The 25,932-nt window shown below is 47.6% G+C and overlaps 1 protein-coding gene across 1 annotated transcript in view; it reads right to left on the bottom strand.

The window, feature by feature from the left end:
• Positions 1-17,772, bottom strand: part of LOC109876094 (mucin-5AC) — a 34,469-nt gene extending 16,697 nt beyond the window's left edge. Inside the window, exons 1-4 of the mRNA XM_031808480.1 lie at positions 17,548-17,772; positions 10,519-10,715; positions 10,116-10,253; positions 9,785-9,923 (exon numbers count right to left, since the gene is read on the bottom strand). Of these exons, the coding sequence (XP_031664340.1) occupies positions 9,785-9,923; positions 10,116-10,253; positions 10,519-10,715; positions 17,548-17,673 (600 nt within the window). The 5' untranslated portion in view covers positions 17,674-17,772. The remainder of the gene's footprint in view (positions 1-9,784; positions 9,924-10,115; positions 10,254-10,518; positions 10,716-17,547) is intronic.
• Positions 17,773-25,932: the final 8,160 nt, after the last annotated feature.

Genomic DNA, 25,932 nt, shown 5'->3' with positions numbered 1-25,932 from the left:
TATCAGAACGGGGCCTGCTGCTACCTGGCTCTCCTATCAGAACGGGGCCTGCTGCTACCTGGTTCTCCTATCAGAAAGGGAGCCTGCTGCTACCTGGTTCTCCTATCAGAACGGGGCCTGCTGCTACCTGGTTCTCCTATCAGAATGGAAGCCTGCTGCTACCTGGCTCTCCTATCAGAATGGAAGCCTGCTGCTACCTGGTTCTCCTATCAGAACGGGAGCCTGCTGCTACCTGGTTCTCCTATCAGAATGGGAGCCTGCTGCTACCTGGTTCTCCTATCAGAACGGGGCCTGCTGCTACCTGGTTCTCCTATCAGAATGGGGCCTGCTGCTACCTGGTTCTCCTATCAGAACGGGGCCTGCTGCTACCTGGCTCTCTCATCAGAACAGGGCCTGATGCTACCTGGTTCTCCTATCAGAACGGGGCCTGCTGCTACCTGGCTCTCCTATCAGAACGGGGCCTGCTGCTACCTGGTTCTCCTATCAGAACGGAGCCTGCTGCTACCTGGATCTCCTATCAGAACGGGGCCTGCTGCTACCTGGTTCTCCTATCAGAATGTGAGCCTTCTGCTAACTGGTTCTCCTATCAGAATGTGAGCCTTCTACTAACTGGTTCTCCGATCAAAATGGAAGCCTGCTGCTACCTGATTCTCCTATCAGAATGGGAGCCTGCTGCTACCTGGTTCTCCTATCAGAATGGGAGCCTGCTGCTAACTGATTCTCCTATCAGAATGGGGCCCTGCTGCTACCTGGTTCTCCTATCAGAATGGAAGCCTGCTGCTACCTGATTCTCCTATTAGAATGAGGCCTGCTGCTACCTGGTTCTCCTATCAGAATAGGGCCCTGCTGCTACCTGGTTCTCCTATCAGAACGGGGCCTGCTGCTACCTGGTTCTCCTATCAGAACGGGGTCTGCTGCTACCTGGTTCTCCTATCAGAACGGAGCCTGCTGCTACCTGGTTCTCCTATCAGAACGGGGCCTGCTGCTACCTGGCTCTCTTATCAGAACAGGGCCTGCTGCTACCTGGTTCTCCTATCAGAATGGGAGCCTGCTGCTAACTGGTTCTCCTATCAGAACGGGGCCTGCTGCTACCTGGTTCTCCTATCAGAACGGGGTCTGCTGCTACCTGGTTCTCCTATCAGAACAGGGCCTGCTGCTACCTGGTTCTCCTATCAGAATGGGAGCCTGCTGCTAACTGGTTCTCCTATCAGAACGGGGCCTGCTGCTACCTGGTTCTCCTATCAGAACGGGGCCTGCTGCTACCTGGTTCTCCTATCAGAACGGGGTCTGCTGCTACCTGGTCATCCTATCAGAATGGGAGCCTGCTGCTACCTGGTTCTCCTATCAGAATGGGAGCCTGCTGCTACCTGGTTCTCCTATCAGAATGGGAGCCTGCTGCTACCTGGTTCTCCTATCAGAACGGGGCCTGCTGCTACCTGGTTCTCCTATCAGAACGGGGCCTGCTGCTACCTGGTTCTCCTATCAGAACGGGGCCTGCTGCTACCTGGCTCTCTTATCAGAACAGGGCCTGCTGCTACCTGGTTCTCCTATCAGAATGGGAGCCTGCTGCTAACTGGTTCTCCTATCAGAACGGGGCCTGCTGCTACCTGGTTCTCCTATCAGAACGGGGCCTGCTGCTACCTGGTTCTCCTATCAGAATGGAAGCCTGCTGCTACCTGGTTCTCCTATCAGAACGGGAGCCTGCTGCTACCTGGTTCTCCTATCAGAATGGGAGCCTGCTGCTACCTGGTTCTCCTATCAGAACGGGGCCTGCTGCTACCTGGTTCTCCTATCAGAACGGGGCCTGCTGCTACCTGGTTCTCCTATCAGAACGGGGCCTGCTGCTACCTGGCTCTCTTATCAGAACAGGGCCTGCTGCTACCTGGTTCTCCTATCAGAATGGGAGCCTGCTGCTAACTGGTTCTCCTATCAGAACGGGGCCTGCTGCTACCTGGTTCTCCTATCAGAACGGGGTCTTCTGCTACCTGGTTCTCCTATCAGAACGGGGCCTGCTGCTACCTGGTTCTCCTATCAGAATGGGAGCCTGCTGCTAACTGGTTCTCCTATCAGAACGGGGCCTGCTGCTACCTGGTTCTCCTATCAGAACGGGGCCTGCTGCTACCTGGTTCTCCTATCAGAACGGGGTCTGCTGCTACCTGGTCATCCTATCAGAATGGGAGCCTGCTGCTACCTGGTTCTCCTATCAGAATGGGAGCCTGCTGCTACCTGGTTCTCCTATCAGAATGGGAGCCTGCTGCTACCTGGTTCTCCTATCAGAACGGGGCCTGCTGCTACCTGGTTCTCCTATCAGAACGGGGCCTGCTGCTAAATGGTTCTCCTATCAGAACGGGGCCTGCTGCTACCTGGCTCTCCTATCAGAACGGGAGCCTGCTGCTACCTGGTTCTCCTATCAGAATGGGAGCCTGCTGCTACCTGGTTCTCCTATCAGAACGGGAGCCTGCTGCTACCTGGTTCTCCTATCAGAAAGGGAGCCTGCTGCTACCTGGTTCTCCTATCAGAACGGGGCCTGCTGCTACCTGGTTCTCCTATCAGAATGGAAGCCTGCTGCTACCTGGCTCTCCTATCAGAATGGAAGCCTGCTGCTACCTGGTTCTCCTATCAGAACGGGAGCCTGCTGCTACCTGGTTCTCCTATCAGAACGGGGCCTGCTGCTACCTGGTTCTCCTATCAGAACGGGGCCTGCTGCTACCTGGTTCTCCTATCAGAACGGGGTCTGCAGCTACCTGGTTCTCCTATCAGAACGGGGCCTGCTGCTACCTGGTTCTCCTATCAGAATGGGAGCCTGCTGCTACCTGGTTCTCCTATCAGAATGGGAGCCTGCTGCTAACTGGTTCTCCTATCAGAACGGGGCCTGCTGCTACCTGGTTCTCCTATCAGAACGGGGTCTGCTGCTACCTGGTTCTCCTATCAGAACGGGGCCTGCTGCTACCTGGTTCTCCTATCAGAATGGGAGCCTGCTGCTACCTGGTTCTCCTATCAGAATGGGAGCCTGCTGCTAACTGGTTCTCCTATCAGAACGGGGCCTGCTGCTACCTGGTTCTCCTATCAGAACGGGGCCTGCTGCTACCTGGTTCTCCTATCAGAACGGGGTCTGCTGCTACCTGGTCATCCTATCAGAATGGGAGCCTGCTGCTACCTGGTTCTCCTATCAGAATGGGAGCCTGCTGCTACCTGGTTCTCCTATCAGAACGGGGCCTGCTGCTACCTGGTTCTCCTATCAGAACGGGGCCTGCTGCTACCTGGTTCTCCTATCAGAACGGGGCCTGCTGCTACCTGGCTCTCTTATCAGAACAGGGCCTGCTGCTACCTGGTTCTCCTATCAGAACGGGGCCTGCTGCTACCTGGCTCTCCTATCAGAACGGGGCCTGCTGCTACCTGGTTCTCCTATCAGAAAGGGAGCCTGCTGCTACCTGGTTCTCCTATCAGAACGGGGCCTGCTGCTACCTGGTTCTCCTATCAGAATGGAAGCCTGCTGCTACCTGGCTCGCCTATCAGAATGGAAGCCTGCTGCTACCTGGTTCTCCTATCAGAACGGGAGCCTGCTGCTACCTGGTTCTCCTATCAGAATGGGAGCCTGCTGCTACCTGGTTCTCCTATCAGAACGGGGTCTGCTGCTACCTGGTCATCCTATCAGAATGGGAGCCTGCTGCTACCTGGTTCTCCTATCAGAATGGGAGCCTGCTGCTACCTGGTTCTCCTATCAGAACGGGGCCTGCTGCTACCTGGTTCTCCTATCAGAACGGGGCCTGCTGCTACCTGGTTCTCCTATCAGAACGGGGCCTGCTGCTACCTGGCTCTCTTATCAGAACAGGGCCTGCTGCTACCTGGTTCTCCTATCAGAACGGGGCCTGCTGCTACCTGGCTCTCCTATCAGAACGGGGCCTGCGGCTACCTGGTTCTCCTATCAGAAAGGGAGCCTGCTGCTACCTGGTTCTCCTATCAGAACGGGGCCTGCTGCTACCTGGTTCTCCTATCAGAATGGAAGCCTGCTGCTACCTGGCTCTCCTATCAGAATGGAAGCCTGCTGCTACCTGGTTCTCCTATCAGAACGGGAGCCTGCTGCTACCTGGTTCTCCTATCAGAATGGGAGCCTGCTGCTACCTGGTTCTCCTATCAGAACGGGGCCTGCTGCTACCTGGTTCTCCTATCAGAATGGGGCCTGCTGCTACCTGGTTCTCCTATCAGAACGGGGCCTGCTGCTACCTGGCTCTCTCATCAGAACAGGGCCTGATGCTACCTGGTTCTCCTATCAGAACGGGGCCTGCTGCTACCTGGCTCTCCTATCAGAACGGGGCCTGCTGCTACCTGGTTCTCCTATCAGAACGGAGCCTGCTGCTACCTGGATCTCCTATCAGAACGGGGCCTGCTGCTACCTGGTTCTCCTATCAGAATGTGAGCCTTCTGCTAACTGGTTCTCCTATCAGAATGTGAGCCTTCTACTAACTGGTTCTCCGATCAAAATGGAAGCCTGCTGCTACCTGATTCTCCTATCAGAATGGGAGCCTGCTGCTACCTGGTTCTCCTATCAGAATGGGAGCCTGCTGCTAACTGATTCTCCTATCAGAATGGGGCCCTGCTGCTACCTGGTTCTCCTATCAGAATGGAAGCCTGCTGCTACCTGATTCTCCTATTAGAATGAGGCCTGCTGCTACCTGGTTCTCCTATCAGAATAGGGCCCTGCTGCTACCTGGTTCTCCTATCAGAACGGGGCCTGCTGCTACCTGGTTCTCCTATCAGAACGGGGTCTGCTGCTACCTGGTTCTCCTATCAGAACGGAGCCTGCTGCTACCTGGCTCTCCTATCAGAATGGAAGCCTGCTGCTACCTGGCTCTCCTATCAGAATGGAAGCCTGCTGCTACCTGGTTCTCCTATCAGAACGGGAGCCTGCTGCTACCTGGTTCTCCTATCAGAATGGGAGCCTGCTGCTACCTGGTTCTCCTATCAGAACGGGAGCCTGCTGCTACCTGGTTCTCCTATCAGAATGGGAGCCTGCTTCTACCTGGTTCTCCTATCAGAACGGGGCCTGCTGCTACCTGGTTCTCCTATCAGAATGGAAGCCTGCTGCTACCTGGCTCTCCTATCAGAATGGAAGCCTGCTGCTACCTGGTTCTCCTATCAGAACGGGGCCTGCTGCTACCTGGTTCTCCTATCAGAATGGGAGCCTGCTGCTACCTGGTTCTCCTATCAGAATGGGAGCCTGCTGCTAACTGGTTCTCCTATCAGAACGGGGCCTGCTGCTACCTGGTTCTCCTATCAGAACGGGGCCTGCTGCTACCTGGTTCTCCTATCAGAACGGGGTCTGCTGCTACCTGGTCATCCTATCAGAATGGGAGCCTGCTGCTACCTGGTTCTCCTATCAGAATGGGAGCCTGCTGCTACCTGGTTCTCCTATCAGAACGGGGCCTGCTGCTACCTGGTTCTCCTATCAGAACGGGGCCTGCTGCTACCTGGTTCTCCTATCAGAACGGGGCCTGCTGCTACCTGGCTCTCTTATCAGAACAGGGCCTGCTGCTACCTGGTTCTCCTATCAGAACGGGGCCTGCTGCTACCTGGCTCTCCTATCAGAACGGGGCCTGCTGCTACCTGGTTCTCCTATCAGAAAGGGAGCCTGCTGCTACCTGGTTCTCCTATCAGAACGGGGCCTGCTGCTACCTGGTTCTCCTATCAGAATGGAAGCCTGCTGCTACCTGGCTCGCCTATCAGAATGGAAGCCTGCTGCTACCTGGTTCTCCTATCAGAACGGGAGCCTGCTGCTACCTGGTTCTCCTATCAGAATGGGAGCCTGCTGCTACCTGGTTCTCCTATCAGAACGGGGTCTGCTGCTACCTGGTCATCCTATCAGAATGGGAGCCTGCTGCTACCTGGTTCTCCTATCAGAATGGGAGCCTGCTGCTACCTGGTTCTCCTATCAGAACGGGGCCTGCTGCTACCTGGTTCTCCTATCAGAACGGGGCCTGCTGCTACCTGGTTCTCCTATCAGAACGGGGCCTGCTGCTACCTGGCTCTCTTATCAGAACAGGGCCTGCTGCTACCTGGTTCTCCTATCAGAACGGGGCCTGCTGCTACCTGGCTCTCCTATCAGAACGGGGCCTGCTGCTACCTGGTTCTCCTATCAGAAAGGGAGCCTGCTGCTACCTGGTTCTCCTATCAGAACGGGGCCTGCTGCTACCTGGTTCTCCTATCAGAATGGAAGCCTGCTGCTACCTGGCTCTCCTATCAGAATGGAAGCCTGCTGCTACCTGGTTCTCCTATCAGAACGGGAGCCTGCTGCTACCTGGTTCTCCTATCAGAATGGGAGCCTGCTGCTACCTGGTTCTCCTATCAGAACGGGGCCTGCTGCTACCTGGTTCTCCTATCAGAATGGGGCCTGCTGCTACCTGGTTCTCCTATCAGAACGGGGCCTGCTGCTACCTGGCTCTCTCATCAGAACAGGGCCTGATGCTACCTGGTTCTCCTATCAGAACGGGGCCTGCTGCTACCTGGCTCTCCTATCAGAACGGGGCCTGCTGCTACCTGGTTCTCCTATCAGAACGGAGCCTGCTGCTACCTGGATCTCCTATCAGAACGGGGCCTGCTGCTACCTGGTTCTCCTATCAGAATGTGAGCCTTCTGCTAACTGGTTCTCCTATCAGAATGTGAGCCTTCTACTAACTGGTTCTCCGATCAAAATGGAAGCCTGCTGCTACCTGATTCTCCTATCAGAATGGGAGCCTGCTGCTACCTGGTTCTCCTATCAGAATGGGAGCCTGCTGCTAACTGATTCTCCTATCAGAATGGGGCCCTGCTGCTACCTGGTTCTCCTATCAGAATGGAAGCCTGCTGCTACCTGATTCTCCTATTAGAATGAGGCCTGCTGCTACCTGGTTCTCCTATCAGAATAGGGCCCTGCTGCTACCTGGTTCTCCTATCAGAACGGGGCCTGCTGCTACCTGGTTCTCCTATCAGAACGGGGTCTGCTGCTACCTGGTTCTCCTATCAGAACGGAGCCTGCTGCTACCTGGCTCTCCTATCAGAATGGAAGCCTGCTGCTACCTGGCTCTCCTATCAGAATGGAAGCCTGCTGCTACCTGGTTCTCCTATCAGAACGGGAGCCTGCTGCTACCTGGTTCTCCTATCAGAATGGGAGCCTGCTGCTACCTGGTTCTCCTATCAGAACGGGAGCCTGCTGCTACCTGGTTCTCCTATCAGAATGGGAGCCTGCTTCTACCTGGTTCTCCTATCAGAACGGGGCCTGCTGCTACCTGGTTCTCCTATCAGAATGGAAGCCTGCTGCTACCTGGCTCTCCTATCAGAATGGAAGCCTGCTGCTACCTGGTTCTCCTATCAGAACGGGAGCCTGCTGCTACCTGGTTCTCCTATCAGAACGGGGCCTGCTGCTACCTGGTTCTCCTATCAGAACGGAAGCCTGCTGCTACCTGGTTCTCCTATCAGAATGTGAGCCTTCTGCTAACTGGTTCTCCTATCAGAATGTGAGCCTTCTACTAACTGGTTCTCCGATCAGAATGGAAGCCTGCTGTTACCTGGTTCTCCTATCACAATGGGGCCTGCTGCTACCTGGTTCTCCTATCAGAATGTGAGCCTTCTGCTAACTGGTTCTCGTATCAGAATGGGAGCCTGCTGCTACCTGGTTCTCCTATCACAATTGGGCCTGCTGCTACCTGGTTCTCCTATCAGAATGGAAGCCTGCTGCTACCTGGCTCTCCTATCAGAATGGAAGCCTGCTGCTACCTGGTTCTCCTATCAGAATGGGAGCCTGCTGCTAACTGATTCTCCTATCAGAATGGGGCCCTGCTGCTACCTTTTTCTCCTATCAGAATGGAAGCCTGCTGCTACCTGATTCTCCTATTAGAATGAGGCCTGCTGCTACCTGGTTCTCCTATCAGAATAGGGTCCTGCTGCTACCTGGTGCTCCTATCAGAATGGGAGCCTGCTGCTACCTGGTTCTCCTATCAGAATGTGAGCCTTCTGCTAACTGGTTCTCCTATCAGAATTTTTGTGCCTTCTGCTAACTGGTTCTCCTATCAGATTGGAAGCCTGCTGTTACCTGGTTCTCCTATCAGAATGGGAGCCTGCTGCTACCTGGTTCTCCTATCACAATGGGGCCTGCTGCTACCTGGTTCTCCTATCAGAATGGGCCTGCTGCTACCTGGGTTTCCTATCAGAATGGGGCCTGCTGCTAACTGGTTTTCCTATCAGAATGGGGCCTGCTGCTACCTGGCTCTCCTATCAGAATGGAAGCCTGCAGCTACCTGGCTCTCCTGTCAGAATGGGGCCTGCTGCTACCTGGCTCTCCTATCAGAATGGGAGCCTGATGCTACCTGGGTCTCCTATCAGAATGGGGCCTGCTGCTACCTGGGTCTCCTATCAGAATGGGGCCTGCTGCTAACTGGTTCTCCTATCAGAATGGGGCCTGCTGCTACCTGGCTCTCCTATCAGAATGGAAGCCTGCTGCTACCTGGTTCTCCTATCAGAATGGGGCCTGCTGCTACCTGGCACTCCTATCAGAATGGGGCCTGCTGCTACCTGGCTCTCCTATTAGAATGGAAGCCTGCTGCTAGCTGGTTCTCCTATCAGAATGGGGCCTGCTGTTAGCTGGTTCTCGTATCAGAATGGGGCCTGCTGCTACCTGGTTATCCGATCAGAATGGGGCCCTGCTGCTACTTGGTTCTCCTATCAGATTGGAAGCCTGCTGTTACCTGGTTCTCCTATCAGAATGGGAGCCTGCTGCTACCTGGTTCTCCTATCACAATGGGGCCCGCTGCTACCTGGTTCTTCTATCAGAATGGGGCCTGCTGCTACCTGGGTCTCCTATCAGAATGGGGCCTGCTGCTAACTGGTTCTCCTATCAGAATGGGGCCTGCTGCTACCTGGCTCTCCTATCAGAATGGAAGCCTGCTGCTACCTGGTTCTCCTATCAGAATGGAAGTCTGCAGCTACCTGGCTCTCCTGTCAGAATGGGGCCTGCTGCTACCTGGCTCTCCTATCAGAATGGGAGCCTGATGCTACCTGGGTCTCCTATCAGAATGGAAGCCTGCTGCTACCTGGTTCTCCTATCAGAATGGAAGTCTGCTGCTACCTGGGTCTCCTATCAGAATGGCATGATGCCTCCTTGCTGTCCCCAGTCCACCTGGCCGTGCTGCTGCTCCAGTTTCAACTGTTTTGCCTGCGGCTATGGAATCCTGACCTGTTCACCGGACGTGCTACCTGTCCCAGACCTGCTGTTTTCAACTCTCTTGAGACAGCAGGAGCGGTAGAGATACTCTTAATGATCGGCTATGAAAAGCCAATTGACATTTACTCCTGAGGTGCTGACTTGCTGCACCCTCGACAACTACTGTGATTATTATTATTTGACCATGCTGGTCATTTATGAACATTTGAACATCTTGGCCATGTTCTGTTATAATCTCCACCCGGCACAGCCAGAAGAGGACTGGCCACCCCTCATAGCCTGGTTCCTCTCTAGGTTCATATTATGTTATAATCTAGTAATGCAGAAAGTCCTATTTATGTTACTCTAACTTACTGTTAAATGACAGTAAACTGCTTTGGCCAGCTGGTTGCTGCCTTGGCATGTTAAATGACAGTAACCTGCTTTGGCCAGCTGGTTGCTGCCTTGGCATGTTAAATGACAGTAACCTGCTTTGGCCAGCTGGTTGCTGCCCTGCTCTGTTACAATGCCAGTAACCTGCTTTGGCCAGCTGGTTTTTGCCTTCATCATCATAGTCTATTGTTGCTTGTGTTGTTCTATTTGGATACTAACCTCTTGTAGAGTGAAGTCATTAGGAAGGTTACTTGATGTGACACACTCGTCCGTTGGTACTGCATATCTGCATCTGACCTCATCCCCATCTGGATCAAACGACAACAGGTTGAAATCTCTTGGACAATTAGCAGGGACACTGAGAGAGAGAGAGAGAGAGAGAGAGAGAGGAGGGTGAGAGAGAGAGAGAGAGAGAGAGCGAGAGAGAGAAAATATATATTATTGCAGTGTTTCATTTCTGTTTTCTATTGACTGAATACAACACACAGATTGATAAAATCACTTGTTCGTCAAACTAAATAATTTTACACCGATAAGTGGTGGTATTTACCGCATCAGAGGTACGACAGTGGTCTGTGGAGATCGGTTGACTGTCTTCGTGTCAGATCTGACCCCAAGATCCACATGAGTCAACAGCCTCCAAGCACTAACAGAATTATCATTTTCTATCCAGTTTCCGCTATCCAATCTGTAATGATAAAGAGACAAAGGTGAAAGGTGAGTTCAAGAAACATCCTAAACACTGTTGTTATGATGTTCATCATGTACAATACTGTGTGTTTGAACTAATGTGTGTTTTGTCCTTTCTGATGTAATGGGACATGTTGGACATATTGTCTATAACTACTTTGGTAACCAGGATAAAGTAACTTATCTGTTCCCTGTTACTACAAATCAGGTTCATAAACACACTGGTAACAGATGGAAGATTTGAATAGAACAGAAAGACTCACAGCAGATCAAAAGTCTGTGTGTTATTGGAGACGTGTCTAGTCATGACTCCCTCTGTCTGACACCAGACCTCAGATATCCCCTGGTCCACTGTGTTAACCACTAAACTGATCTCATTCCCACAGTCCCCACTGATACAAAACCAGGTATCAGAAAAACAGCCGCGAGACAGAAGGGCTGCCTTGTAACGGAGGTCCACCTGCAACGACACACTTCATTAAACCACCACTTCAGACACATTGCAAGACAGCTGTATTTGACAAGTGTGCAACCTAGATACATGTTCTGTTTGGTAAGGAGGGTAAGAGAACAAGCAGGAGCAAGGCATTCTTCATATAGCTAAATGCCTTTATCATTATGGTATGTTCAATAGTACAGAACATTCTAAACTCTGATTCATTTCAGCCTTTGTCAGGGATTACAATGATTCAACAAGCCTTCTGTAGAGAACAAACCATGTTCCATCAAAGCCTGAAGAGGGAGTGGTTAGGCACAACAATCATTGGTGGACAATGCCTAGTTATCAACAACATACAATATCAATTCAAAACAACACTTAGGTATTAACAGTAGTGAATATGAGTGGGTATAAGTAGTGAATAGGAGTGGGTATATGTAGTGAATAGGAGTGGGTAAAAGTAGTGAATAGTAGTGGGTATAAGTAGTGAATAGGAGTGGGTATAAGTAGTGAATAGTAGTGGGTATCAGCAGTGAATAGGAGTGGGTATAAGTAGTGAATAGGAGTGGGTATAAGTAGTGAATAGGAGTGGGTATCAGCAGTGAACAGGAGTGGGTATAGGTAGTGAATAGGAGTGGGTATAAGTAGTGAATAGGAGTGGGTATAAGTAGTGAATAGGAGTGGGTATAAGTAGTGAATAGGAGTGGGTATAGGTAGTGAATGGGAGTGGGTATAAGTAGTGAATGGGACTGGGTGTATGTAGTGAATAGTAGTGGGTATATGTAGTGAATAGGAGTGGGTATAAGTAGTGAATAGGAGTGGGTATAAGTAGTGAATAGGAGTGGGTATAAGTAGTGAATAGGAGTGGGTATAAGAAGTTAGAAAAGTTGAGCCATACATGACAAAGACCACTAGAGGGCAGCAAACATGCACCACAGACCAAAAGGGAACTATGCGTTCCATTCTCTCGTCTAGAGTCCATTTTACAAGCCTGTTGAGCTGAGAATAGGTTTCCAATTTAATTTACAAATTGATCGGTTATATGAAGGATCATGTTTTACAGCTTTGTTTTAAAGATTTGTGATGTACATTCTTGTATTATTTAATATTTTTCCGTGTTTGGAAACTCCTTGAATGTTTATGGTAAATTCTGGTAGTTTACTGGTAAATGCTGGTAGTTTACTGGTAAATGCTGGTAGTTTACTGGTAAATGCTGGTAGTTTACTGGTAAATTCTGGTAGTTTACTGGTAAATGCTGGTAGTTTACTGGTAAATGCTGGTAGTTTACTGGTAAATGCTGGTAGTTTACTGGTAAATGCTGGTAGTTTACTGGTAAATGCTGGTAGTTTACTGGGAAATGCTGGTAGTTTACTGGTAAATGCTGGTAGTTTACTGGGAAATGCAGGTAGTTTACTGGTAAATGCTGGTAGTTTACTGGTAAATGCTGGTAGTTTACTGGGAAATGCTGGTAGTTTACTGGTAAATGCTGGTAGTTTACTGGTAAACGCTGGTAGTTTACTGGCACATTTAGAAAGTTACCAGTAATACTCCAACCCTATGAAGAATGCATTTTTCAAGATGACATCAGGAACAAATAAGCATTTCTCTCAGTTGAAGAAAAAAATTAAAGCTGCATTATGTAGAAATATAGATCGGTATTTTTGTGTCTTTTACTTTTGGTTTTGAACACTTTTTTATATATATATTTATTTATTTATTTTTATTTATTTATTTATTACACCTTTATTTAACCAGGTACCCCAGTTGAGAACAAGATCTCATTTACAAATGCAACCAAGATAAAGCAAAGCAGTGTTACAAAAACAAATACAGAGTTACACATAAACAAACATACAGACAGTCAACAACACAATAGAACAATATATACAGACAGTCAGTAACACAATAGAAAAGTCTATATACAGTGTAAAAAATGAGGTAAGGAGGTAAGGCAATAAATAGGCCATAGTGGTGAAATAATTACAATTTAGCATTAACACTGGAGTGATAAATGTGCAGATGATGATGTGCAAGTAGAGATACTGGGGTGCAAAAGAGCAAGAAAAACAAACAATATCGGGATGAGGTAGTCGGGTGGGCTATTTACAGATGGGCTATTTACAGATGGGCTATTTACAGATGGGTTATTTACAGATGGGCTATTTACAGATGGGCTATTTACAGATGGGCTGTGTACAGGTAGTTGGATGGGCTATTTACAGATGGGCTGTGTACAGGTACAGTGATCGGTAAGCTGCTCTGACAGCTGATGCTTAAAGTTAGAGGAGGAGATATAAGTCTCCAGCTTCAGTGATTTTTTGCAATTCGTTCCAGTCATTGGCAGCAGAGAACTGGAAGGAAAGGCGGCCAAAGAGGTGTTGTTGGCTTTGGGGATGACCAGTTAAATATACCTGCTGGAGCACGTGCTATGGTTGGGTGTTGCTATGGTGACCAGTGAGCTAAGAAAAGGTGGGGCTTTACATAGCAAAAACTTTAGATGACCTGGAGCCAGTGGGTTTGCCGACGAATATGTAGCAAGGGCCAACCAACGAGAGCATACAGGTTGCAGTGTTGGGTAGTATATGTCGTGGTAGTGGGTAGTATATGGGGCTTTGGTGACAAAACGGATGGCCACTCTGATAGACTTCCTTGATGTGTACAGAGAAAAGTGTCGGCCCGAGAATTGAACCCTGTGACACCCCCATAGAGACTGCCAGAGGTCCGGACAACAGGCCCTCCGATTTGACACACTGAACTCTTTCTGAGAAGTAGTTGGTGAACCAAGCGAGGAGGTCATTTGAGAAACCAAGGCTGTTGAGTCTGCCGATAAGAATGCTGTGATTGACAGAATGCTGTGATTGTTTAGGACCTTGAGCGTGGCTGAGGTGCACCCATGACCAGCTCGGAAACCAGATTGCATAGTGGAGAAGATACGGTGTGATTCGAAATGGGGGATGACCATGGAAGCTTTCCAATCTTTAGGTATCTCAGACGATACGAAAAAGAGGTTGAACAGGCAAGCAATAGGGGCTGCAACAATTGCGGGTGAAGGAGAAGCGGGGGGGGGGGGGGGGATTGGGCAAGTCGCTGAGGGGGGTGCAGAGCTGTTGACCGGGTTAGGGGTAGCCAGGTGGAAAGCATGGCCTGCCGTAGGGAAATGCTTATTGAAATTCTCGATTATCATAGATTTATCAGTGGTGACAGTGTTTCCTATCTTCAGTGCAGTGGGCAGCTGGGAGGAGGTGTTCTTATTCTCCATGGACTTTACAGTGTCCCAGAACTTTTTGGAGTTAGTGCTACAGGATGCAAATTTCTGCTTGAATTTACAGCTTTGAATAGAAAACACTCTGACGTTTCCAAAACTGCAAAGATATTGTCTGTGAGTGCCACAGAACTGATGTTACAGGCGAAACCCAGATAAAAATCAGATAAAAATCCAATCAGGAAGTTCCGCATTTTTTGAAACCGCCTCATGCCAATGACTCCTTATATGGCTGTGAATGAGCTACGAATGAGCTTACATTTTCTACGTATTCGTGTCTACAGCATTGTGACGTCTTTGTACGCATTTATGCTGAAGAATAGCCGTAAGCCATATTTAGCAAGTGGTCACATGATGGCTCCCGCAGAAAATCTTGCGTAAAATACTGAGGTAGCCATTTTTCCAATCGCTTCTTATGAGTAACCAACCAACCAATCTCGACGGATATATTATTGAATATATATGTTAAAAACACCTAAATATAGTTTGCCATGTTTCTGTCGATATTAATGAGCTAATTTAGAAAAAAGTTCGGCGTTGTAGTGACTGTATTTTTGGGTCGATTTCTCAGCCAAACCTGACGAACAAACGGGAGCTATTTAGCCTACAAAAATAATCTTTTTAGAAAAAAGGAACATTTGCTATCTATCTGGGAGTCTCCTGAGTGAAAACATCCGAAGTTCTTCAAAGGTAAACTATTTAATTTGATTGCCTGCTGCCAGCAGAGCCTAGCCATAACATTATGCCATGATAAACTTACACAAATGCTTGTCTAGCGTTGGCTGTAAAGCATGTTTTAAACAATCTGAGATGACAGTGTGATTAACAAAAGGCTAAGCTGTGTCTCCATATATTTCATTTGTGATTTTCATGAATAGGAACATTTTCTAGGAAGATTTATGTCCGCTGCGTTATGCTAATTAGTTTGAGGCTACGTTACGCTCCCGCATGCGGGATGGGTAGTATTTAACACTCCGGCAGTCCTACAATCTAAGCTAGATGCCCTCAATCTCACACTAATCATCAAGGAACCCACCAGGTACAACCCTAAATCTGTAAACAAGGGCACCCTCATAGACGTCATCCTGACTAACTGGCCCTCCAAATACACCTCCACTGTCTTCAACCAGGATCTCAGCGATCACTGCCTCATTGCCTGTATCCGCTACGGATCCGCAGTCAAACGACCACCCCTCATCACTGTCAAACGCTCCCTAAAACACTTCTGTGAGCAGGCCTTTCTAATCGACCTGGCCCGGGTATCCTGGAAGGATATTGACCTCATCCCGTCAGTTGAGGATGCCTGGTCATTCTTTAAAAGTAACTTCCTCACCATTTTAGATAAGCATGCTCCATTAAAAAAATGCAGAACTAAGAACAGATATAGCCCTTGGTTCACTCCAGACCTGACTGCCCTCGACCAGCACAAAAACATCCTGTGGCGGACTGCAATAGCATCGAATAGTCCCCGTGATATGCAACTGTTCAGGGAAGTCAGGAACCAATACACACAGTCAGTCAGGAAAGCAAAGGCCAGCATCTTCAGGCAGAAATTTGCATCCTGTAGCTCTAACTCCAAAAAGTTCTGGGACACTGTAAAGTCCATGGAGAACAAGAGCACCTCCTCCCAGCTGCCCACTGCACTGAGGCTAGGTAACACGGTCACCACCGATAAATCCATGATTATCGAAAACTTCAACAAGTATTTCTCAACGGCTGGCCATGCCTTCCTCCTGGCTACTCCAACCTCGGACAACAGCTCCGCATCCGCCCCCCCCCCCCCCCCCCGCAGCTACTCGCCCAAGCCTCTCCAGGTTCTCCTTTACCCAAATCCAGATAGCAGATGTTCTGAAAGAGCTGCAAAACCTGGACCTGTACAAATCAGTGCTTGACAATCTGGACCCTCTATTTCTGAAACTATCCGCCGCCATTGTCGCAACCCCTATTACCAGCCTCTTCAACCTCTCTTTCATATCGTCTGAGATCCCCAAGGATTGGAAAGCTGCCGCAGTCATCCCCCTCTTCAAAGGGGGAGACACCCTGGACCCAAACTGGTACAGACCTATATCCATCCTGCCCTGCCTATCTAAGGTCTTCGAAAGCCAAGTCAACAAACAGGTCACTGACCATCTCGAATCCCACCGTACCTTCTCCGCTGTGCAATCTGGTTACCGAGCCGGTCACGGGTGCACCTCAGCCACGCTCAAGGTACTAAACGATATCATAACCGCCATCGATAAAAGACAGTACTGTGCAGCCGTCTTCATCGACCTTGCCAAGGCTTTAGACTCTGTCAATCACCATATTCTTATCGGCGGGCTCAGTAGCCTCGGTTTTTCTAATGACTGCCTTGCCTGGTTCACTAACTACTCTGCAGACAGAGTTCAGTGTGTCAAATCGGAGGGCCTGCTGTCCGGTCCTCTGGCAGTCTCTATGGGGTGCCACAGGGTTCAATTCTCGGGCCGACTCTTTTCTCTGTATATATCAATGATGTTGCTCTTGAATCTTGGCGATTCCCTGATCCATCTCTACGCAGACGACACCATTCTGTATACTTCCGGCCCGTCCTTGGACACTGTGCTATCTAACCTCCAAACGAGCTTCAATGCCATACAACACTCCTTCCGTGGCCTCCAACTGCTCTTAAACGCTAGTAAAACCAAATGAATGCTTTTCAACCGTTCGCTGCCTGCACCCGCACGCCTGACTAGCATCACCACCCTGGATGGTTCCGACGTAGAATATGTGGACGTCTATAAGTACCTAGGTGTCTTGCTAGACTGTAAACTCTCCTTCCAGACTCATATCAAACATCTCCAATCTAAAATCAAATCTAGAGTCGGCTTTCGCAACAAAGCCTCCTTCACTCACGCCGCCAAACTTACCCTCGTAAAACTGACTATCCTACCAATCCTCGACTTCGGCGATGTCATCTACAAAATAGCTTCCAATACTCTACTCAGCAATCTGGATGCAGTTTATCACAGTGCCATACGTTTTGTTACTAAAGCACCTTATACCACCCACCACTGCGGCCCTCGCTACATATTCGTTGCCAGACCCAATGGCTCCAGGTCATCTACAAGTCCATGCTAGGTAAAGCTCCGCCTTATCTCAGTTCACTGGTCACGATGGCAACACCCACCCGTAGCACGCGCTCCAGCAGGTGTATCTCACTGATCATCCCTAAAGCCAACAAATGAGAACTTGTTCTCAACTAGCATACCTGGTTAAATAAAGGTGAAATAAAATTTAAAAAAATAAAAATAAATTATTGTACATTTACAAAGTTACCAGTAAAACTACGGCCTCATGAAGAATGTCTTTTTCAAGATGCAAGAACAAATCAGCATGTCTCTCATTTGAAGAAAACACTTAAAGCTGCAATACGTAGAAATGTGAGTTATAGATCTGTATTTCTGTCTGTTTTGTACACCAGCTTCAAACAGCTGAAAATACTATATTGTTGGTTATTGAAAAGTTATTTCACAGCAGTATAAATCTAAACTATACATGCTTGTTTTGTCACAAACTGGAATTAGGCAAACTATTAGAATTGTAGTTGGCCTTATTGGTCTTCATTGGTCTCACCCTGTAGGTTCCGTCTGGGTTGGTCCCTCTGGGGTTGAAGGTCATGGTTCCTCCTAAAAAGTGTGAGGCCCAGGAGCAGGAGACCATCAGCAGTAGCAGTAGTAGTGAGGACTGGGAGGGAGACATGCTGTCTATCTGTCTGTCTGTCTTTGTCTGTCTCCCAGGCTCTCTGTCTGTCTCTCTGTCTGTCTCTCTCTCTGTCTCTGTCTCTGTCTCTGTCTCTCTCTCTCTGAGTCTCTCTGAGATCAGACTCTGCTTTAATAGATACATGTTCAGCAGAGGCACATGCGCACATTAATCTGCAAGCACACTGAACTGCCCACCCACCCACACCCACACACACACACACACACACACACACACACACACACACACACACACACACACACACACACACACACACACACACACACACACACACACACACACACACACACACACACACACACACACACACACACACATTCACAGAAGCATCTCCCACTGTGCGCTATGAGTCACACTCAGAAGTACACGAACCTGTTTTAATCACCCGACTGACTATGGAATCCTGGTGTGATAAAAATTGTTGTTTGTCACTTGAAAAGCGAGATGAGGTTTCAGAGCAGAGTTTTTTCCACTTTGGTTCAATGAAATGATGTGGAACCAACTATAGATGTTGAATTGACGTCTGTCCCCAGTGGGAGGAGTTCCTGGAACACAGTCAGGAATTCAATGAAAAACACACTTTATTTTGTTTGCAAACTTTGCATTACATTACAAATACAAATACAACATAGATAATTACAATAATAAACAACTTTAAAAAGATTTTACAATGTTACATGTACAGGGAAGAATGTCAAAAGTCAACATCTGACCAATAGCAGAGAGTAACAGACGGTAACAGACAGTAACCAACACTAACTGACAGTAACAGACAGTAACCAACACTAACTGACAGTAACAGACAGTAACCAACACTAACAGACGGTAACAGACAGCAACCAACACTAACTGACAGTAACACACAGTAACCAACACTAACTGACAGTAACAGACAGTAACCAACATTAACTGACAGTAACAGACAGTAACCAACACTAACAGACAGTAACACACAGTAACCAACACTAACTGACAGTAACAGACAGTAACCAACATTAACTGACAGTAACAGACAGTAACCAACACTAACTGACAGTAACAGACAGTAACCAACATTAACTGACAGTAACAGACAGTAACCAACACTAACAGACAGTAACACACAGTAACCAACACTAACTGACATCAACTGACAGTAGCAGACAGTACCAGAGAGTAACAGAGTGTAACAGACAGTAATAGACAGTAACCAACACTAACTGACAGTAACAGACAGTAACCAACAGTAACAGACAGTAACCAACACTAACTGACAGTAACAGACAGTAACCAACACTAACTGACAGTAACAGACAGTAACCAACACTAACTGACATCAACTGACAGTAGCAGACAGTACCAGAGAGTAACAGAGTGTAACAGACAGTAATAGACAGTAACCAACACTGACTGACATCAACTGACAGTAGCAGAGAGTAACAGATGGTAACAGACGGTAACAGACAGTAACCAACACTAACTGACAGTAGCAGACAGTACCAGACACTAACGGAGTAGCAGAGAGTAACAGACGGTAACAGACACTAACTGAGTAGCAGAGCGTAACAGACAGTAACAGACAGTATCAGACAGTAACAGACAGTAGCAGACAGTAACAGACAGTAACAGACAGTAGCAGACAGTACCAGACAGTAACAGACAGTAACAGACAGTAACAGACAGTAACATACAGTAACAGACAGTAACAGACAGTAACAGACAGTACCAGACAGTAGCAGACAGTACAGACAGTAGCAGACAGTAACAGACAGTACCAGACAGTAACAGACAGTAACCAACACTAACTGACAGTAACAGGCAGTAACAGAGAGTAACAGACAGTAACAGACAGTAGCAGACAGTAACAGACAGTAGCAGACAGTAACAGACAGTAGCAGACAGTAAATGACAGTATCAGACAGTAACAGACAGTAGCAGACAGTAACAGACAATAACAGACAGTAACAGACAGTAACCACACTAACTGACAGTACCAGACAGTACCAGACAGTAACAGACAGTAACAGACAGTAACAGACTGTAGCAGACTGTAGCAGACAGTAGCAGACAGTAACAGACAGTACCAGACAGTAGCAGACAGTAACAGACAGTAGCAGACTGTAGCAGACTGTAGCAGACAGTAGCAGACAGTAACAGACAGTAGCAGACAGCAGCAGACAGTAACAGACAGTAGCAGACAGTAACAGACTGTAGCAGACAGTAACAGACTGTAGCAGACAGTAACAGACTGTAGCAGACAGTAACAGACAGTAGCAGACAGTAACAGACAGTACCAGACAGTAGCAGACAGTAACAGACAGTACCAGACAGTAGCAGACAGTAACAGACTGTAGCAGACAGTAACAGACTGTAGCAGACTGTAGCAGACAGTAACAGACAGTACCAGACAGTAACAGACAGTAACAGACAGTAACCAACACTAACTGACAGTAGCAGACAGTACCAGACTGTAACAGACAGTACCAGCAGACTGTAGCAGACAGTAGCAGACATTAACAGACAGTAACAGACTGTAGCAGACTGTAGCAGACAGTAACAGACTGTAGCAGACTGTAGCAGACAGTAACAGACAGTAGCAGACAGTAGCAGACAGTAGCAGACAGTAACAGACAGTAACAGACAGTAACAGACGGCAAATCAGTTAAGAGAAAATTCTTATTTACAATGACGGCCTAGGAACAGTGGGTTAACTGCCTTGTTCAGGGGCAGAACGACAGATTTTTACCTTGACAGCTCGGGGGATTCAATCTAGCAACCTTACTGTTACTGGCCAAATGCTCTAACCTCTAGGCTACCTGCCGACCCTGATCTAGAACAATCTAGAACCTGAATTTCAGCACTGTTGTGGTCCTGTTTTGCTGGTAGCCCATCTGACTGCCGGTGGACCTGAAGCATCATGAGAAGGAGAAGTACTTCCTGACGGCAGCCGGAGAGACGGAGCCGTTCCTACATGACCACAGCTCCTTGGAACTGTCCGTGGTTGTGCCTGTTACAACGAAGTTACAATGAAGAGTTACGAAGTCAGTGAGTGGGTTGGCACACAGATAGACAGTGATCGAGAGAGAGAGACAGAGAGAGAGATACTGAGAGACAGAGAGAGAGAGACATAGAGGCAGAGAGAGAGACACAGAGAGAGACACAGAGAGAGACACAGAGAGAGACACAGAGAGAGACACACAGAGAGAGACACAGAGAGAGAGAGACACAGAGAGAGAGAGACACTGAGAGAGACAGACAGAGAGAGAGAGACACAGAGAGAGAAACACAGAGAGAGAGACACAGAGAAAGAGAGACACACAGATATTTCTGCAAAAATATCCTCCGTGTACAACGTAGAACACCAAATAATGCATGCAGAGCAGAATTAGGCCGATACCCACTAATTATCAAAATCCAGAAAAGAGCCGTTAAATTCTACAACCACCTAAAAGGAATTGATTCCCAAACCTTCCATAACAAAGCCATCACCTACAGAGAGATGAACCTGGAGAAGAGTCCCCTAAGCAAGCTGGTCCTGGGGCTCTGTTCACAAACACAAACACACCCTACAGAGCCACAGGACAGCAGCACAATTAGACCCAACCAAATCATGAGAAAACAACAACCTGACGCATTGGAAAGAATTAACAAAAAAACAGAGCAAACTAGAATGCTATTTGGCCCTACACAGAGAGTACACAGCGGCAGAATACCTGACCACTGTGACTGACCCAAACTTAAGGAAAGCTTTGACTATGTTCAGACTCAGTGAGCATAGCCTTGCTATTGAGAAAGGCCACCGTAGGCAGACATGGCTCTCAAGAGAAGACAGGCTATGTGCTCACTGCCCACAAAATGAGGTGGAAACTGAGCTGCACTTCCCAACCTCCTGCCCAATGTATGACCATATTAGAGACACATTTTTCCCTCAGATTACACAGATCCCACAAAGAATTAGAGAACAAAATCTAATTTTGTCTCATATCTACAGGGTGAAGTACCACAGTGTGCCATCACAGCAGCGAGATGTGTGACCTGTTGCCACAAGAAAAGGGCAACCAGTGAAGAACAAACACCATTGTAAATACAACCCATATTTATGTTTATTTATTTTCCCTTTTGTACTTTCACTATTTGCACTTCATTACAACACTGTATATGTACATATGATATTTGAAATGTCTCTATATAATGTGTAATGTTTACTATTCATTTTTTATTGTTTATTTCACTTCTGTTTGCCAAAGCAAGTGAAATAGATAACAATGTTAACATGTGTTTCCCATGCCAATAAAGCCCTTTGAACTGAATTGAGGGAGACAGAGAGAGACAGAGAGAGACAGAGAGAGAGACAGAGAGAGAGACAGAGAGAGAGACAGAGAGAGACAGAGAGAGAGACAGAGAGAGAGACAGAGAGAGACAGAGAGAGAGACAGAGAGAGAGACAGAAAGAGAGACACAGAGATGTTTGCAAGCTAAAGAAGTTCAACAAGGCGACCAGCAAACGTGTTGACCCCTCCACTGCCAGTAACCGTGGCAGCCATGTTTGTTTCCACTTGGCAAATTGGGTAATATCTAAATATCAGTGCCGCTCTTGCCAGCCGTAGCAGGAGAACGTTCTGTCTTGCCAGGCGTAGCAGGAGAATGTCCATATTCACTGATGCATTAAGCTTTTGTTTGTTTTGGTCATGTATGGACACGTCAGTCGATCGATGACAACGAAGCTTTCGGCCCTCAGGATGTCATGTGTCTAGCAGGGGAATGCAGAGGACATCCACAAACACTACGGGACGTGTGCAATCCTTTAAGGCTTTAAATGTCTCGTTTGCATTTTTATGAAGACTTTTGAAAAAGGCGTCTACTAAATGGAAATGCTGTAATGGATTGATCGCCACCATGGGTGTGGTAGTTCTGGGTCAAGACACCATTAGTACTGTAGTTGTGGTTTTGTTGAAACTTTATCCCTCTGTTCGCCTCACCCACAACCAGTTGAATGGAATTCTCTAAAATGACATGGTGGTTTTAAATGGATCAGTAACCGAAGGCTGTAATGTCTTAAAACTGATCTCTGATCGTCTGAAGCCTGGCTACATGCGGAAGCAGACGGACATGTCATCCTGGTGTACTGACTTGTGGAGGGTGGCTGTGTGGGGAGACAATCTACCTGGTCGTTAACTACATGGACTGCTTCCTCTCCTGCATGTCGGCGGGGTTGCAGCTGGTGCCGCCAATCTGTTGGCCGCGTAAGTGGGAACTTCACAAATTTAGAGGAAGTTGTCCATTTTAAACTGACTTTTGATCAGGTCTGATCACACCGCTTGTGGCAAACAATACAGCAGAACCGTAGGTCTCTAGCTATAATGCACTTTCAGCTGTTTAGGGAAAGGATCGTTTTTTTAACCCTACCTGTCCTCTTGTGGTAGTAAATACGAGGAGATCTACCCTCCAGAGGTGGATGACTGGTCATCACAGACGACACTTACACCAAGAAGCAGCTGCTTCGTATGGAACAGCGCTGAAGGTGCTGGCCTTCGACATGACCGTCCCCACCGCACCAGTTCCTCCATTTCCTCCCCGTCCATGAAGCCTGTTTCAAGACTGAGGGCCTCGCCCTGCTATGGAGTGGGACTGGTTGTTTAACGTCGTTTTTGCGTAGTTGGACTGCTAGCTAGATTTTAATGACGAGTGTATTTTATGTATTTGCAGTACACTTGTCTTTGTAATTTGTCTGTAGGCAGCATGGTGTCAGGGCAATCAGTTGAAGTGCTCTATACCAAGTACTCTATACCAAGTACTCTATACCAAGTACTCTATACCAAGTACTCTGAATACCAAGTACTCTATACCAAGTACTCTATACCAAGTCCTCTGAATACCAAGTACTCTATACCAAGTACTCTGAATACCAAGTACTCTGAATACCAAGTACTCTGAATACCAAGTACTCTATACCAAGTACTCTATACCAAGTCCTCTGAATACCAAGTACTCTATACCAAGTACTCTATACCAAGTACTCTATACCAAGTCCTCTGAATACCAAGTACTCTATACCAAGTACTCTATACCAAGTCCTCTGAATACCAAGTACTCTATACCAAGTCCTCTGAATACCAAGTACTCTATACCAAGTACTCTATACCAAGTACTCTATACCAAGTCCTCTGAATACCAAGTGCTCTATACCAAGTACTCTATACCAAGTACTCTATACCAAGTACTCTATACCACGTCCTCTGAATACCAAGTACTCTATACCAAGTACTCTATACCAAGTACTCTATACCAAGTACTCTGAATACCAAGTACTCTATACCAAGTACTCTATACCAAGTCCTCTGAATACCAAGTACTCTATACCAAGTACTCTATACCAAGTACTCTGAATACCAAGTACTCTATACCAAGTACTCTGAATACCAAGTACTCTGAATACCAAGTACTCTGAATACCAAGTACTCTATACCAAGTACTCTATACCAAGTACTCTGAATACCAAGTACTCTGAATACCAAGTACTCTGAATACCAAGTACTCTGAATACCAAGTACTCTGAATACCAAGTACTCTATACCAAGTACTCTATACCAAGTACTCTGAGTGTACTCTCAGTATGTGGCAGAGCCCAGCAGTACATCCCATCTATGGTGGCGGCTGCAGCTTTGGTCTGGCCAACTGTACCCTCAACATGGCTCTCTGGGTAAGACGAGCCTGTCTTTCTGCTGTGCTGACTGACTGCAACCACGGAACTTAAATCAAGAATGTTAATATCTCTCTAATAGACTCTTATCCTCTTCTCTATTTTACGAAACGCATTCCTGATAATCGGTGACATTTCCCCTTAGGCGCCATTTGTTTCAGTTTGCTTTTTAGACCGGTTTCTGACTCTCCCAGCTAATTGTGGCTTCTGTTATCCAGGCCTAAGGCATTGTGCATCTTCACAGGTTACACCCTGGCAGAGGTCACACCCTGCCTCAGGGACCTCCACAAGATGTACCTCATCAAGTACAAGAGCTCATCAAGTGAGTTGGGAATTTGTACTTTTTTATTTATTTTTACAATCATTCCTCAAATATTGCCATAGTGTCTAACCATAATGCTGTCGTGGCTGGAAAATGTAAACTTATTAGATTGTTTTCAATTGCAAAACATTTTGATGCAGTGTGCACTAATGACTACTACCGTTGGGTGTAATCATTAGTCCACAAGTTCATATTTCACCAATTTGTGTTTCTGTTTTTAACGTTTTATAACAGAATGGCCTTAATGAACACATCACTGACGGTCTCTCCCCTCTGCAGGTTTGGCAACGTAACCTGAGACTTGAAGCTGCTGGGACGAACACAGTGCTCAGCTTCCTCTGTAGATGCCTACTGGACAAATAACTTATTGTTATGCATTTTAAATCTTGTAAACGACGCTTCCTAGGTAAGTAGCGATCACATAAACAAAATAACAGTAACTTGTTTCTCGACTTCAAACTCTTGAACTTGTAAATGTAGTAGTGCTAGTTTAAGTTCATGACTTGACTCATGTCTGTACATTGTAAAACCGGTATGGATTCATTGTGTTCACTGTACCAAGTTGTTTTGGTTTGTTGTTCACAGCCATAAAGTCATCCGGGTGCACCGTGTATGTTTGCATCACGTGATTTAAAGGAAACTAGTTACCTAGAGGTTGGCCTCTTGCTTTACCCTGCTTCTCAATCCTCAGCCTTCACTTGGGCTCTAGTGTTTTGGGGGCCCTCAGATTTCAACTCTCCTTCAACTCTCCTTCCCCCCCCTTCAACTCTCCAACTCTCCTTCAACTCTCCTTCCCTCCCCTTCAACTCGCCTTCAACTCTCCTTCTCTCTCTCCTTCTCTCCCCTTCAACTCTCCTTCAACTCTCTTTCTCTCCCCTTCAACTCTCCTTCAACTCTCCTTCTCCCCCCTTCAACTCTCCTTCAACTCTCCTTCAACTCTCCTTCTCTCCCCTTCAAATCTCCTTCAACTCTCCTTCCCTCACCTTCAACTCTCCTTCTCTCTCCTTCAACTCTCCTTCTCTCCCCTTCAACTCTCCTTCAACTCTCCTTCTCTCCCCTTCAACTCTCCTTCAACTCTCCTTCAACTCTCCTTCCCTCCTCTTCAACTCTCCTTCAACTCTCCTTCCCTCTCCTTCAACTCTCCTTCAACTCTCCCTCTCCCCCCCTTCAACTCTCCTTCAACTCCCCTTCAACTCTCCTTCAACTCTCCTTCAACTCTCCTTCAACTCTCCTTCCCT

The sequence above is a fragment of the Oncorhynchus kisutch genome, linkage group LG28 (genome assembly GCF_002021735.2).
Source record: "Oncorhynchus kisutch isolate 150728-3 linkage group LG28, Okis_V2, whole genome shotgun sequence".
Taxonomy (NCBI): domain Eukaryota; kingdom Metazoa; phylum Chordata; class Actinopteri; order Salmoniformes; family Salmonidae; genus Oncorhynchus; species Oncorhynchus kisutch.
The sequence above is the reverse complement of the archived record's forward strand: the minus strand, read 5'-3'. Positions and strand labels throughout refer to the sequence as shown.